At 39.9% G+C, this 16,094-nt stretch overlaps 1 protein-coding gene and 1 long non-coding RNA gene across 2 annotated transcripts in view; one reads left to right on the forward strand and one right to left on the reverse strand.

Annotated features, from left to right (window-relative positions):
• The first annotated feature begins 7,417 nt into the window (after positions 1–7,417).
• Positions 7,418–8,062, forward strand: LOC132973578 (uncharacterized). The gene is made up of 2 exons (XR_009673017.1): positions 7,418–7,674; positions 8,003–8,062. It is a non-coding gene; the product is annotated as an uncharacterized LOC132973578 (long non-coding RNA).
• Positions 8,063–10,406: 2,344 nt separating this feature from the next.
• Positions 10,407–16,094, reverse strand: part of shank3a (SH3 and multiple ankyrin repeat domains 3a) — a 171,773-nt gene continuing 166,085 nt past the window's right edge. Inside the window, exon 24 of the mRNA XM_061036999.1 lies at positions 10,407–15,591. Within this exon, the coding sequence (XP_060892982.1) occupies positions 15,021–15,591 (571 nt within the window). The 3' untranslated portion in view covers positions 10,407–15,020. The remainder of the gene's footprint in view (positions 15,592–16,094) is intronic.

Here is a 16,094-nt window from a genome sequence, read left to right on the forward strand (position 1 = left end):
ACAGAAAAAATGATTCAAAGAAAACGATCACAGCAGATCTCACTAAACTTCAGGATCAGTTTAAAAGACTTCTTCCTGCAGAATCACAGAGAAGACGATGAGATACACAACCAAAGAGTCAATACTGAAATCATATTATCTTATCTATAAACATATAATACATATATATAATCCTTAGTATGTTGTTATGAGTTCAGTGACTTTCTCTGTATGATCACTGTGTGCAGGTTGATGATTAAAAACAAGAAAATCAACACATTATGGTGTTCAGGACTCTTTTTTTAGCTTGACAGTTTGGTGATTAAAAAAAGTTCTCTTACTGTGGATCTGAGGGTAGTGGTTCATTACTGAAGGCTGGAGGAAAACCTTTAGACTGGTCACTCTTCATAGAGAGACAGCTGGACAGAGGAGACTCTGCTCTGTCCTCCTCTTTGTCTCCTCGATCACTCATCTTCTGATCTGAGGGTCCTGGTTCATTACTGAAGTGTGGAGGAAAACCTTTAGACTGGTCACTCTTCATAGAGAGACAGCTGGACAGAGGAGACTTTGCTCTGTTCTCCTCTTTGCCCCCTTGATTACCCATCTTCTGATCTCCAGATTGATCAGAGGACAATAAAAGACGTTCATGCAGGTAAAACAACCTGAGGACAAAATAACAAACAGGTGAGACACCAGCAGGAAAAATGTGAAAGACAGAAATGGTCACTCTCCACATCTCATTACCTGATGTGATCCTTAATTAGATTTTCTCTTCCTTCCTGTCTGCCTAAGTACCTGATGCAGCACCTCAGTGCAGTTTGTTTTGATCCTAACATGATTTGTCCGTCTGATCTGCCCTGAATAATGCCAATAACAAGACATTGAGTCTGAAACTTTAAACATTAAACTAACATGTTAGTATTTAACAGCAACCATGACCTTTAGGACATTTGTACAACTAGAACTGTATAAAACAGGGTTGGAAATCAGCACTCGTCACATACGGGTGTCTTTTTGCAGTGGCGGGTGAATTTGCTCAACCTACCGACCACAGTGGCAGAGCGAGGGTCACAATGATGCTCTATATGCTGGAATGGCTTTGCTTGGTGTAACATGATTAACAGAGCACAGACTAGCATCTCTTTAACAGCGGGTCAACCAGCTTCAGGTGTGTTTAAACTGACGCCTCTCTGTCTCAAGTCCAACATGATGAAAAGAAGCGCGCTGTGGCGTTGATTTGGGCTCAAAGGAGCAGCTGTAAATACTATAACTTCAGACATTTGTCTTGGGCTCAAAGTGCTGCACACATTCAGCGGCCTCACAGTAGAATCCATAAAAACAATAGAAAAACACATCGACATGTCAACAGAAAAGTAGAGACCCATGTATAAAACACAACATATACTGCACATTACCCATATAGAGAAAAAGATATCAAAATATAAAAGCATGTAAGAACATCATGACGCCATGATGTTTCTGCTGTAAATGTCCAATGATGAAACGGTGGAACAGACAGTGGGTTATCTTAGAATTTATTGGGCCGAGGTCAGACAACAGCAACAGAACACAAATGGCTGACAAACTTTTCATGTTAACGGTCCTGTTATATTCTGTTAGCTGGTACAGCCTACAAATTCTTTTACCATTTGGGAACACTTCTAAAAGGCTAGAGAGGTGACATTACCTTCACTTGAAACTGTCAGATATCTACATTGAAGTCATTTAAACTCACAACATACACTCGGCTCCTCTCCAAAAATAGATCTGCTGCTATGAGAGTCTTACACAAACTGTTACATCCACACAGACCTAAACCAATGACCCTTAGATGGTCGACAGATTTAAAATGATATATCCACAAAATGATTAAAGTGAATGATTATGTGAAAATAAATACTAACAGGCACAACCCGTACAGCAGGCTTAGATTTAAACTGAACAGAGCTTACAGTACCACGCTGACATCCAGCTGAAATACAAAACTAATGTAGTTCAGCTTCCTGGGCGGTGGTCCTTACTGTGGTCCTTTTATGTCTTTATTGGAGATTCAGAAAGCAGGTAGAGAGAGAGTGGGGAATGAGATGTGGGAAAGAACCACAGGTTGGATTAATTGGGCGTGCGCAATAACCACTTGGATACCAACGCCCCCTGAAGTGATCCTTAATGTGACTCTGCCTCTCTTCCCGTCTCCTTTAGTACCTGATCCAACACATCAGTGCAGCTTGTTTGTATCTTCATCTTATTTGTCCGTCTGATGTGACTCCCTGCTTGGTATTTGACCCTGGTCTAGTTTTAGGATTTAATATAAATGTCTTTCAATTATCCTTCCTGTGTCTCTTCAATCCTGCACTGAATAATGACAATAACAAGGTCTTGAACCTCAAACCTCAAACCTTAAAGCAAAATGTTAATATTTAACAGAAATCATGACCTTTGGACCAACAGTTTTATATCTAGAGGGATATAAAACAAAGTCCTTCATGCCTGTCGGGATCAAACCCCGTCATAAAACCGACCTTTGCTCAGATAGATGTTTTATTGAGGCTGTATTTAGTGATTACATTTTATTAGGATGCATTATTTTTTAATATCTACTTTGAGGAAGTGGAGAATATCTATCTTATAAAATTAAATATTGTGGAACATAAGCACTGTCGTCCTCAGGACTTTATTTAATCTGAGAGAAAACCAGTAACGCTGACTGCTAGTTTAGACCGCAGGAGTCATGACAAACATCTCTGATTAAGGACGATTTAGATTTTTAGCTACACAACTTTTACTTGACTTTACTTTTCAAACAAAAGCTGAGAAACAACAAGTACTCCACATTCACAGAGCTGATCCCGTACTGTATCTGATCCGTTTACTTCGCTTTCCTATTCAAAGTGTATTACTCAATATTAACCTGAGGTTTTAACAGTAAAGTCATATTAATTTTGAATTAAACTCACCCCGTCTCAGATGTTTGTCCTTCTGCTCTGTCGACTCAAAATGGAGTCTTAGCTCCGACTGACAGAAACTTTCAGTTTTATTGTTTTATTGGAAACCCATATCAGCTCAGAGTTTCTCCTCCCCTTGTTACTGGAAATGAAATGAATGGTTAAACACCATCAGTTCAGGTTTCTTTATGACCTCTCTGCTGAGCTCACAGTAAAATACATTAATTTAAGCTAACTAGGTTGAGATAGTCAGTCAGAAAACTTAAAAAAGTAAGCTGGGATCACCTACCTTCAGTAATGTTGTGGATGTCAGACGTGTGGAGAAACAGTTCCCAGATGATCCATGATCTGTTCAGATCACCCCGCATGGTACCGGGCAACATGTGATCCATGGATCAGAGGAAAATGTATCTTCATGGTGTAAAATAAATACACTGGCATTATATCCCAATTCAGTATCTGAGTGAAAAGAAGTCAGTGTTAAAGTTGTTCAGGTGGGCACAAAGAGGACGTCATTTCAGTCTTTTAAAATACATTTTATGTATGTTTTATTTCACAGACTTTCAGACAGAAACAGGTCATAACGTGTCAATATTTCATTGTGACAGATAACTTTTTAATTGTCTATTAGATGTTAGAAACATTAAAAGAAGAATAGTAGACGTTGATCTGAGTGATAGGGCTGGGCCTCAAATCAACATCACGATTAATTGAACAATTTACTTTGATTATGATTCATGAATGATTATTTTGTTATTGTTTTTTGCCCTCATAGTTCACTGACATATGCTCAACTGTTATAGCTGGAATAGGTTTTTCTAATGAAAGAGTGTTTCATAGTTTTATGATTTTAAAGAAATGAAGGAAACACACACAGATGAAATATTTATGGATACTTATTGAATATTTGAACTGAAATCAAAGCATCAGTTGAATTGAAAATTTCACATTTTAGCTTTAAAGTAAAAATCAACTTCTCTAAAACAGTGGAAATAAAAGAACTAACATCTCCTTATTGCAAACAAAATCCACTTTAAACATGTGAAGGAGCCATGTGTTGCACCTTCACTAATGCTTCCTTTTCTTTCAGCTGTAAGAAAAAGCACGGACTATCTTCTTACACCTGGTAGCTCCATTACAACTTGGCCTTGCAGTGCAGGCACATCATATGTATCGGTCACAATTCCTGGTGGATACCCTTCATGGAATGGGATTTGCTTCATCATACAAGGAAGTTATACATTTTGAAAGGAATGCAGCAGATTTAGTTGCCCCAGATATGTTAGCGGATGTGCTGGACATGGCACTTCTTTTTGCTGGGGACAATGTTGACCACAACATCCTTACTATTGATGGTAAGGGGATCTTCCACGGAATGGGAATCATAGCAGCAATCACTCCAGGGCGAAAAAAGGACCGTATCATTCCAAGGAGACACATTACCAACCTAAATTTTGCAGTGCAAAGTAAAATCCCAGTCATCGAATATCGCTTTGCGAAACACGTGTTCAACGACCTCCCAGCACTGATCAACTGTGACAGAACAGTTGATGTCCTGTGGGAGCTCTCACTGAACTTCAAACAAGAAACCCCAGGGTGGCAGGGAATGATGCATATCATTCATCAAGGACTAGAACATCCAGGCCAATCATCAGTTGTGGTCCTGCCAATGATTGTAATCACTTGTAATCACTTATCTATCATGCAAATATGCTAATTAGAATATTACATGGCCAAAACATGTATCAGGCACCAGTATTCCTGGTCTAGGAGGAATACAAAGGAGTAATGGTCATTTTAAGGACCTGACGGCAGCCATTTTGAAAATATGTGACTTTTTGATCCAGCAGATGTCGCCCTTGAGCACCAGCATGAAACCAAAACAACTCGAGCTGCATTGTTGTTAGCATGCTAATGCTAGCGATCTTTTGTTTGCTCGTAGCTTCACATTGCATATCAATTTACACAAAATGACCATGATCTAAAAACGCTCAAATAAGCAGTGAGTACAGTATGTTATTCTTCTTTTCTATAGTCCCTCACTTACAAACAACTTTTATAAGCAAGGGGATGAGCCGGCCGGCCGTCCCGTCCCGTCCATGTAAACACGGTGTAGATACGGCTCAGACAACATCACAGACAGGGGGACTTGGGTATCACACTCATTGTTATATCTTGCTATATTTACAGTATGTGTAAAATGTCGCACATTCAGCCTTTGAGACCAAATTTTAATTTAGGAACATCTCTGTATAGAAGTGCTGCCGGTTTGTGTCAAAACTACAGTTGAGCTCAATACATGACAGTAATGTGAAGGCTGAAACTGATTTGATGCGTTACATTAACGCTCACTGGACTTATATTTTTTCTGTTTACATTGCACTTCCAACCATATCAGAATCATTGTGTACTTATGTAAGAATATGTTTTTACAAGACATCAAAGTTAGAAAAAAAAGACTCTGTAACATGACATAAGGGACTTTGACGATGGATTTCTCAAAAAGTACTCAGTAAAAGTACTTCATAGTACATGTGCATGTAGTCGAAGAAGTACTTAGTACAACTATATCAGAATCATGGTGTACTTATGGAAGAACATGTATATTTTTATATTTTTTTCCCAGGAAAACTGTTTTTTTTTATTGTGAACACCTTATTTTGAAAAACGGAAGTTACCACAGACTCGCAGTATTATTCTCAAACTAATTTCACCGACTTCCGAAGCTATTCCCTGAACAGTATTTTGTTTGCTCCCGTTTCATACACGTATATCTCATAGTCAGTTTTATGGTAAGACCTAGGCATTTATCACTTTTGCCTGGAAAAGGAGATTAATAACGGACTCGCTCTCTCTGTCTGTTACTCCTGCTCGCTCTGGAGTCCGGAGCATTTACCAGAAAGATCAGAATACGTGAGCACTTCAAATTTAGGGGCAAAGATCAGCTCTGCTGCAGGTTAAAAAAAACTTTTTTTGCATTAGAAAGTATCAGTATGTTTTAAAGCTCTGAAGAAACTGGATACATACTATAATAATAATTTCCACAGGAAGAGCTGAACAGCAGCGACTGTGGCTGGGCTCTGCTGGTCACTGAGTCAGATCCTCATGTTCTCAGTTGTCTTGTTATGGACCTGGTTGGAAAGGCTGAGGGTCAGTGGTATTAAGTATGAAGGCATAATGCCAGTATTCAAAATATGAAGACAAATATTAAGCCTGAAATTGTTAGGCTTATTTTTTTGGGTTTGCAGTTTCTATTCTGAAGTGAAACATGACACTCCCTTTTTCTTACCTCATCCAGGACAGTTCTGAGAGCAGAGGATGTAGACAGGCTCAGAGAAGGAGCAGACAACCCGAAGCCTCTCAGTGTGCTAAAGAAGGTAAGGCATCACATGACAAGTCATCTTTAAATCTTGTCTTGCCTCATCATACAACCTGAGTTTAAAAACCTCTTCAGTAAAACATTTATTTTATTATTTTATAGTTATTGCAGCCACAGAGACGCACCATCTACTGTCTGCTGAGCTGAGTGAGTACAGTGAGCAGGTTTTGTCCACACAGAGAGGATGCATTGCTGTCAAGACTGATGAGGACACTAACAAGGGTATGATTGAGTCTGCGGTATTAATAGATACCTTTGATATGAAGGTGTTAAAGTTTCACAACTGATTTTTTTTGTCTAACCAACAGCGCCCCCAAGAGGAAATGGAAAGCCTTTCAACCCTGATGAAAGTCCTGAAGGCGAGTTTGAGAGAAACCTACCGCAACCATAGAAACCTCACCAGAACCTGCAGCACCAATGCCACACTTTGAAGCGCTGCACTGAAAATAAAATAAATAAATAACAAAAACCGTTTTTATTTTATGCAAGTGATATTTAATCCTCTGAACAGGATAGTAGGTACATTAGTAATTTAGTATTTATATATATCCTCTATGTATTCTAGGTAGGTGTAAAGGTTGGGACCCTCATACTGTTCCCTTAATGTGTTGAATGTCAAACGATTACTCAAAATACAGTGCTCTAATTACATTTCATTTTGACACTCATACAGTTTTTAATGTTCAGTACAACATTTGTTTGATGTTTACTTAAATTAAGACTGTTTGGACCTAATAACTTATTGTAGCTTATAACTTATTAGAGCCAAACAGAGTCTGTTTCAGCCTTTCTATTACATTTTGGGCATTCCTGCACTGTACACACACACACACACTCTCACACACTCTCACACACACACACACACACGCACACACACACACACACTCTCACACACAGACACACACACACACACACTCACACACTCTCTCACACACACACACACTCTCTCACACACACACACACTCACACACACACACACACTCACACTCACACACACACAGACACACACACATACACTCTCACACACACTCTCACACACACACACACACTCTCTCTCACACACACACACACACACACACACATACACACACACACACACACACATACACACATGCACTGAACACGGTTCTCTGCATAAGACACAACAATCTGACATAAAGTCACATGTTTGCCATTTCAAAACACTGCCATTCAAAATTGAGCTAATTGGCCAAACACCTCAATGGTTAACTGTTATCACTTCAATCAGGAAGTAAGCACTATGAAAAGACCACAAGTGAGCACCTTTTTTTTTTTACAACAACAATGGAAGAGGTTGCAGAGAGAGAAGAGGAAGAGGGAGGGTGAGAATGAGAGGGGGAGGAAGAGTGAGAGGTAGGGGTAGAGCTGGTAGAGGAAGAGAGAGGTAGGGGTAGAGCTGGTAGAGGAAGAGTGAGAGGTAGGGGTAGAGCTGGTAGAGGAAGAGAGAGAGGTAGGGGTAGAGCTGGTAGAGGAAGAGAGAGAGGTTGGGGTAGAGCTGGTAGAGGAAGAGTGAGAGGTAGGGGTAGAGCTGGTAGAGGAAGAGAGAGAGGTAGGGGTAGAGCTGGTAGAGGAAGAGTGAGAGGTAGGGGTAGAGCTGGTAGAGGAAGAGTGAGAGGTAGGGGTAGAGCTGGTAGAGGAAGAGTGAGAGGTAGGGGTAGAGCTGGTAGAGGAAGAGTGAGAGGTTGGGGTAGAGCTGGTAGAGGAGTTCATGGCCAAAGAAGAAAACAACTTTCAAATGAAATCAGAGCAACCTTAGTTGATCATGTCATCAACCATGGGCTGACAATGTGAGAGGCTGGACAGAGAGTGCAGCCCAACTTGAGCCGTTTTACTGTACTGTAAATAGTGATTTTCTTGAGAACTCTTCGATCGAAAGAAAGTAAAGAGAAATATTATCTGAAGCATTTTTGACAGATACCTGTGTAAACAGCAGCATCCATCACACAAGGGTCCTTGGGACGTCGGTGACATCATGCAACATCCACTGACGTTTAAAACCTATATATGGATTTAGAAACGCAATCAACTTTTTAATATTGACAGACAAAAATAATATACAAAAGACAGCAACATCAGGTCACGTCGTCAAGAGCCATCAACACTTATCTAGTTTAGCATTAGGGTCAAGATAATAGTACAGCACTCACAAAAGACTTTAAAGGCTTTATATGCAATTTTTTGATCCAGCAGATGTCGCCCTTGAGCACCAGCATGAAACCAAAACAACTCGCGCTGCATTGTTGTGTTAGCATGCTAATGCTAGCGATCTTTATTATGCTCGTATCTTCACACTGCATGTAAATTTACCTGAAATGAGCGTGATCTAGAAACACAGTTAAGCAGTGAGTACAGTATGTTATTCTACTTTTCTCTAGTCCCTCAATTAAACAACTGTTATACGTGAGGGGAGGAGTCAGCCGGCCGTCCGGGCGATGTAAACAAAGTGAAGATAGGACTCTGAAAACTCTGAAAACATCACAGACAGTGGGACTCGGGTGTTACACCCATTGTAGACAGTCATGACTCAAGAGTTTTATCTCATAACAGTCACATATAGAGGCTGTTAAAGGTCACATAGTATTTAAAATACACTTTTGTTTTTCTTCCACTACGTGTTCCTAGCCAGTTTACAAAGACTTCATGACATCACAAAGGGCAGTAGCCCCTCCCCCAGGTGGGTGACACTCCCACAGCTAGATGTTTGTTCTGCCCTCTGAGTCTGCCTTCTCACTGTAAACAACAGGACAATAGAGCTAGAAAGCCCAAGCCCTTCCAGAGAGGGGGCGTGGTCTGACACAGCTCATTAGCATTTAAAGGTACAGACACAGAAACAGCCTGTTTTGTGCAGGGCTGAAATAGAGGGGTTTCTAGACATGCTTAAATATAGGATCAGAGTGGATTTATGACAAGAAACTTCATAGACATGTTTTGGGGAGCTCTGAGACTTATTTAAACTGGTTAAAAAGGAGAATAATGTGTGACCTTCAATGTAATGTGAAATGTGACAAGGCTATGTATGAGAGACAGGACTTTTTGTCTAGTTGTGATAACAATAAGTTCATTTGGACCAGTTGTAATTTTTGTAAATTATACCTACAATTCACACTTCACTAATTGGAAATGCTTAAAAAAGTATTTCTGTTTATGTGGCGTTTGTCTCAGCATTTGACTGGAAAAAAAATGCTTTTATTGAAGCCATTTATTGCACTAATATTGTAGGACTTTTAAGCACAGGAGGAAAATAAGTCAGAAGCAGATGATGAATTGAAATGAATCATGAGTTGGTCTGACAAATGTTTACAGATCTTCCAAACGTATACTGTCATGGATATCATGGCTCATGTATCCTGCTGACGTTGATTCTGTAAACAGATCAGGTTTTTATCTTAATGTCAAATGATTTCTGATTTTCTGTCAAGCATACAATCAACAGGACACAGTGTTTTTCATGATCATATTTTGGTGATCTGCTTTTGTGGTAAGGATTTGTAACTCTGACCACAGGAGGTTGGAGGATATTTTCTTAGTCAGATTTGAAGTCTCACAGTCATCCATATGTCACTAGCACAGAGCAAAAAAGATACTTGATTATAAATTGATGTGCTGCTGTTCTCGGCGTTTGTGTGTTCTGTCTTGTGCAGTAGGAGTGGGGATCTGCATCTGTTGCATTCATTTTATGATGGAGAGTCTGTTTTTCAGCATCCTTCAAATGAAAATGTAATGTACCATGTAACCACATAGTTATTATGTTTGTCTTTGTGACTCGCTGCGATCCTGCAGCAGTCATCAGAGCACTGTCAACTTCAGCATATTTCTAAGTTGCAGCTTGCCACTCAGCCCGTCGTTGTGTTGTTAACGGTGGATTTAAGGCACTATAGTGTTTATATTCATTTAAGTATTGAAGTCTGCAACAGTTTTCCTCAGAAGTTCAAGCTCATACAACATACAAATATTTGTGTATGAGGATCATTTTTTTCACAACAAACTGTATGTAATTTAAAAAAAATCTAACTTTGACTGTTTTATGAGGTATTTACAAAAAAATAACTCACACTGGAACATACATTCATGACAGTAAAATTCAGTTCAGTTCATGTTTTAATTATAAATTTATTACATAATATAACAAACATATATCTCTGTGGTGGAGATATCCTGGGAAACGGCTCAGCTCTTGCCTCAAACTTCAAAATCACCCTTATTTTTGTTTGCATGAAGAATACTCGGGTCGCTTCTGGTTCACTAGTATTTTTAAGTTTGGCCCACATGTATTAAACGGGGTTTTTGAAATGCTTCAAGAATCCAGAAGTTTGCTCAGAGAAAGCTGAAGATGCTGTCCCCCCGGGTTTATTGTGATGCTGAGAACGGGAAGTTCACCTGTGAGACAAGGGCTGAGGCGTTTGCAGGGGATACATCCACCATTCTAAACGTCACAGTGCAAACAAGGAGAAAAACCAACAATGAAAGAAAAAACCCCTTTGATGATAAGATCACTGGTTCCAGTGGGTGACCGGACCCCAGTGGGTTTTTAAAAAGGTTACACTGCTCCCCCTACGCTATGAAGATTGTGCTTTGTTGATTAGAAAATAAGACAAAGATAACCCTTCACTGAACCTAGTCGACCTAATGGTGTGTAAGTCTGGTACACATTGCTCTGGAGCATCGTTTTGCATCAGTATTTGCAGTAAACATACACAACCATTTGACCAGGTATTCACTACAACTTTTTTTTGTTTTGTTCAAACCAGGCCAGCCTGTGTGTTTCAAGACTGTACACATTCACCTCAGAAGTGTTTGTGTTTTTTTTTTGTATATTTTTTATGGGAACAGTAAGCCAAGCAGGATAATATCCTTCATCACAGTTAAATCAAGCAGTTGTGATACTTTGTCTCAAAATTTAAATAGAAATGTTAATGCAAAGCTCACAGGTAGTTATGCACAGGCTTTATAGAATATACATAGATATAATGTTATATATCTATATATATTTATATATATTTATATAAATGCAATAGCCTGCTACTTCACAAAATAATAACAATGACTGCATTTCCCGTCGGAAATACAGAAGTATCTAACAAATGTCTGTAGTTCTCAAGATTTCCAGGAGATGGCACCATATTATTGAGTCTAACAGCTCAAGAATGCTGTAACTAAGATAGTCCTAAAGCAAAGACAAATATACAGTTCAAAGTTATTTTTTGGCACATTTTTCCTTTGTGTTGTTTGTTCCTTACTGGATCACCTCATATAGCAACTCAAAAAACTCAAAAACTGAAAAGTCTGAAAAAGGAAAAAGGAGTGCTGCCAGACAGAGTGGAGGGTAAGAAGCGCAAAAATGCCAATCTGGGACTGGGTGTACAAAACAGTGACACTGCAATAAGCAGTACCTACACAGTTACAAGGTGAGTTCTTGCTGTTTGAAATATAAAATGTAACAATGGTTTCATTCAACGATGTGTAAAATCTGTCTCTCCCTGTTGAACAAGAAGACATCACTCAGAACTAAACAACAATGCATAAAAACCATCATCGTGACATGGGTGTGCATTTTTTCTGTTTGTGTGTGTGTACGTTATATGAGTGTGCATGTTTGTGTGACACAGCCAGTGCCGGCAATCTCTGATGGTAATACAGTAAGGCTATAGTGGACTAACTCCAAAGATGTAAACCCTAACAATCAACCGTACACACTCTCAAACAAACACACACACACACAAAAGGAAATAAAACAAGCATTTGCTTAAACGCTCAAACATTCACACAAACACATGGTGAAGAGGAACGACCACACAGAGATTGAGGGGGAATCCAGATGCACGCATGCGCTTGGACGTCGGGTGGCTTTTATGTTAGCACCTTGTCACCTTGTTTTGTGCAAATCATCCCCTAGTTCATAGTTCAGAGTTGAAAAGTTTAAGAGTTCATAGAAAGAATAAAATCTGCTCACCTTTCTCTCAGGTGTTTAACTATGCATATATGCCAAACATTCATATATAGATCTATATACTTTTTTCAAAAAATTTATATGAAATCTATCATATATACATTGCTTGTGATTTAAAAAAAAGCAAATATCTGTAAGTCTGTTCATTTTTACAAGTGTAAGTACGTTTAGAATGGACAGAATCTTTTTCTTTTTTTCATCTTTTCTGCCACTCTTAAAAATTCAAATGAGTGAAAGATTACAGCTTCATGTTCCACACGCTACAAAATCTACCCACAGTGTGCGAGGGTAACAAATCAACAAAGAAACAAAAAATCAACAAGAAAAAACACAAAGAGTTCAAATGAGTCAAGAGGGACTGTAACACTGGAGTCAGAAGAAGAAAAAAAACCGAAATCCGTGAGGTCACAGTGAGGCAGTGAGTGCTATTCCTACAACCCAGATACAATATTTTCTCCACCCGCTTTTTTACAAATTGCTAGCAAAAAAAAAAGAAGAAGAAAAAAAGATGCACAGAGCTTCTGGCCAAGTGAAAAGGCCTTGGCGTACTGACTAAATCTGCTGATGTGTGGAGGTTTCTAGTAGTAATCACCTGGCAGCCTTCTGTTAAGAGAAAAGCTATGGATAAAATGCTATTTGTTGCGTGAATAAAACTCACTGTTTCTCACTGCTAGCAGAAGCTACTCATGAGTACAATTGTAGATTTTGTATTGTTAAAGGAAAATTCAGTTGTATTTCTTTTTTTTTTTGCTTTTACAACCTGGGTCTTATTATTACAGTTTAGGCTGCAGAAGTGAATGATAATATTGTACTCAATAAGTACACCGCAGAGAGACAGGTAAGCAGCAATGTTTTAAGACACAGCCAGGTTGTAGAATACTGAATTTTCCTTACAGACCTCACAGAGGCTTTCCCATCCCCACAGCCTGACAGACTACAGACACTTCTCCCTTAGCGTGGCATTTCAGAGGGGGCACACATTTTTAAGTTATTCATTTATTTAAGCCAAGTGTGTCATCGAGCAGATTTGAAGGACGGTTTAATTTAACAATTAAAGTTAAACTAAATAGCTTTTCAGTCTTTTGCAGTGAAAATAAAATCTCAGAGGTTTTCTGCAGTCTGTTTTTTTTCCTGATTTTCTTCTGTAACAGAGCAGATAAAAATCAGACTTTGTCCTTCTTTCAACTCAAACAGTCTGAGAAGCATCATCAGATGGTGCAGGGATGGAAATTCTTTTACTAGCCCTCTTAACTTTTTTTCAAACTGTGGTGTTTAATAGTCCTCACAGGCAGGAATTGAAAAGGATAGTATCAAAACAACAGCCAAACAACATCTCCATGCTAGTGCCCCAAACTTCCATCCCTGAGTGATTAACAGGCAAAGAGATGAAGAGCCCCCTTTTCACTCAAGTAGCTGTTTTCATGAGGTGGTCCTTACTGTGTATTTCTGCTGATAAAGCAGAGTCAGAACCACATCGGGGGGGGGGGGGGGGATCTGTAGCTGGAGCAGTAGGGATGGGTGTCAACTGGGGTCACAGCCTCACATTACGGGATGCCCTTTAGTATGAAGGAAGACCGTAAGAAAATAAAAACAAACAAACACACGCTCTGTCCAAGACATGATGCAACTCTTCATGCTACGATTCAAGAAAGGGTGACCATAAGGAAAAAATTGTACACCTATGACAAACTTTCATTTTTCATATCTATATACTTTTTTTTCAAATTTCAAATATATATATTTATGTATATATATGTATATATAATTGGTAGAAATGAGTAAACTATTGGTGGAATAAATTTAAAGATTTCTCTGCCTTCTATACTAAAAACCAAAAAAACAGGCGCAGATTAATTTATTACATTTCCTCTTTGCAACATTGTCTTTTCTTCTGAAAGCTATATTTTAATACATATATATTATATTATATAATACCTATATATAGTATTCCCTTTGGAAAAACCAAAAAAATTGATTATGAAAAAAGCCACGAGTGTTGGTTAAACATTCTCCAAATATAATAGATAGCACAGTCTGGATACCAAGGCGGAGGCGTTTTGCTCCCATGGTTTACTTTTGAGTAGCTCCACCTCTGGGGCTCCTCCAAAGTCTTCAGGTTTTTAAAAACAACAGCAGGTATAGAGAGGACACACCTTTTAAAAAGCTGTGTTGACTCTATGGTCCATTAGTCCTGGTTCATCACTGATGATCTCTGTAGAAATATTTTTGAAAGGCAACTGAGCTTTCTGTTTGGAAAACCAAAAAGAATTCTTCCACCTCCTCTTTTACTCAAACTGCAAAAAGGGCTTCCATAGGCCTCAGAGATGGAGGGGGAAGAGGTAGAGAGGAGAGGAGGGGGAAAAGTGAAAGAGAACGTGTGGGTGTTACTCCGGGGAATAACTGAAGCTTTCACAGATCAAATATTGTAATTAGAGCTCATACGACTCTCTTCAATAAGGAAGAGACTAGAGCACTTTTTGAGGTCCAAGCTTTAACCAGTAGTGGGCCGGACGCTGAGAGCCGAGGCGAGGCAGGGTGAACGGACTGATTCCTCCTCTTCAGTGCTAAGTGCAGGGTATGAACACAACAGGAACACAATGTGTGGCTAAGGGCCACAGGTAAACATTGGTGATGCAGATCAAAAGCAGCTAGAGTAAAAGAGGAGTGGTTCCTATTGTTTTCTCTTCTGTCGACTCTATATCTGGCATGACTTCATGTTTTCTCTACATGTTGCTGCGGCTCAGGGCAGGGGTCAGCTCTCCAGCAGCATTTTTAGTGCTCGTTCAATGTTCATGCGGTGTCCAACGCGCGTCACTCCAAGCTCTGCAAAGTCCTCCTTAGTGAGAGCCGGGAGGTGAGAGCCTTCGATCTCATGGTCCTGAAACCCGGCTCTGTGCTCCCCTAAGTTGATGCTCTCCAGCCAGTCTCCCACGTCGTACTTATTCCAGAGGTGGAGGGGCTTCTGGTGGAAGGGTCGGAGGGCTAAAAGCGGCGAGCCCAGCCCGGGGGAGTGAGAAGGCGAGGGGGACGGGGAGCGAGAGCGGGAACGGGCACTGGAGCTTCTCATTACAAAGCGGACTTCTTTAGGCTCCTGGGGGAGGCTGAGGCTGGAGGATTTGAGGATGGTCTGCGGGGGTGTAGTCGGCGAGGTCGGTAGGCCGAAGCCTGAGAAACGTCCAAGGGGGTCACCCCGGTCAGGCGAGCCTGAGCCTGGGCTTGGGGCGCGTCGGGTGACGGGGTAACGGCTACCGGGGCGGATGGTGAACGTGGTGCCGTAACTTCTCTGAGAGATGGTGTGTAGCTCACCTAGGCTGCTGAAAAGTCTGGTGGAGACAGGGCGCAAGAAAGAAAAGTGTTAATAGAGGAGAAGAAGAGGAACAAAGCTGGAATGTCACCCCTATCGTCAGCAGATAGTTCTGCTTAAATTGAAGTTAAGACAGGCTACAGGTTAGATCAAGCTAATCTCACATCACGGCAACTTCAAACTTCTCGGAAGAAAATCGACTTAAACCATTTTTTCAGCACACACAAGGATATGTTTGTCCGTTTGTTAGAATAAGACGGTGTCGTTTTCATTGAAACACATCCTACATTGGATCTGTGTGACCGCTACTGAAAGTTTCTCTGTCTTTCTACTATCATTTACTCAATAAAAATCTACTTCCAGCAAAGTATTAAGGTAAGGTACAGTTTTCTGGAATGAACCGCAAAACCCAAAATGTTTAGAATTAGATTTAAACAACAACGAAAACAAAGTGCTTTACATTCAAACAGCAGAAAACCCCCATCATCTTACTTTAACCCCTGCCCCCCCAAACTACACAAA

This window comes from Labrus mixtus, chromosome 4 (assembly GCF_963584025.1).
Source record: "Labrus mixtus chromosome 4, fLabMix1.1, whole genome shotgun sequence".
NCBI classification, from domain to species: Eukaryota; Metazoa; Chordata; class Actinopteri; order Labriformes; family Labridae; genus Labrus; species Labrus mixtus.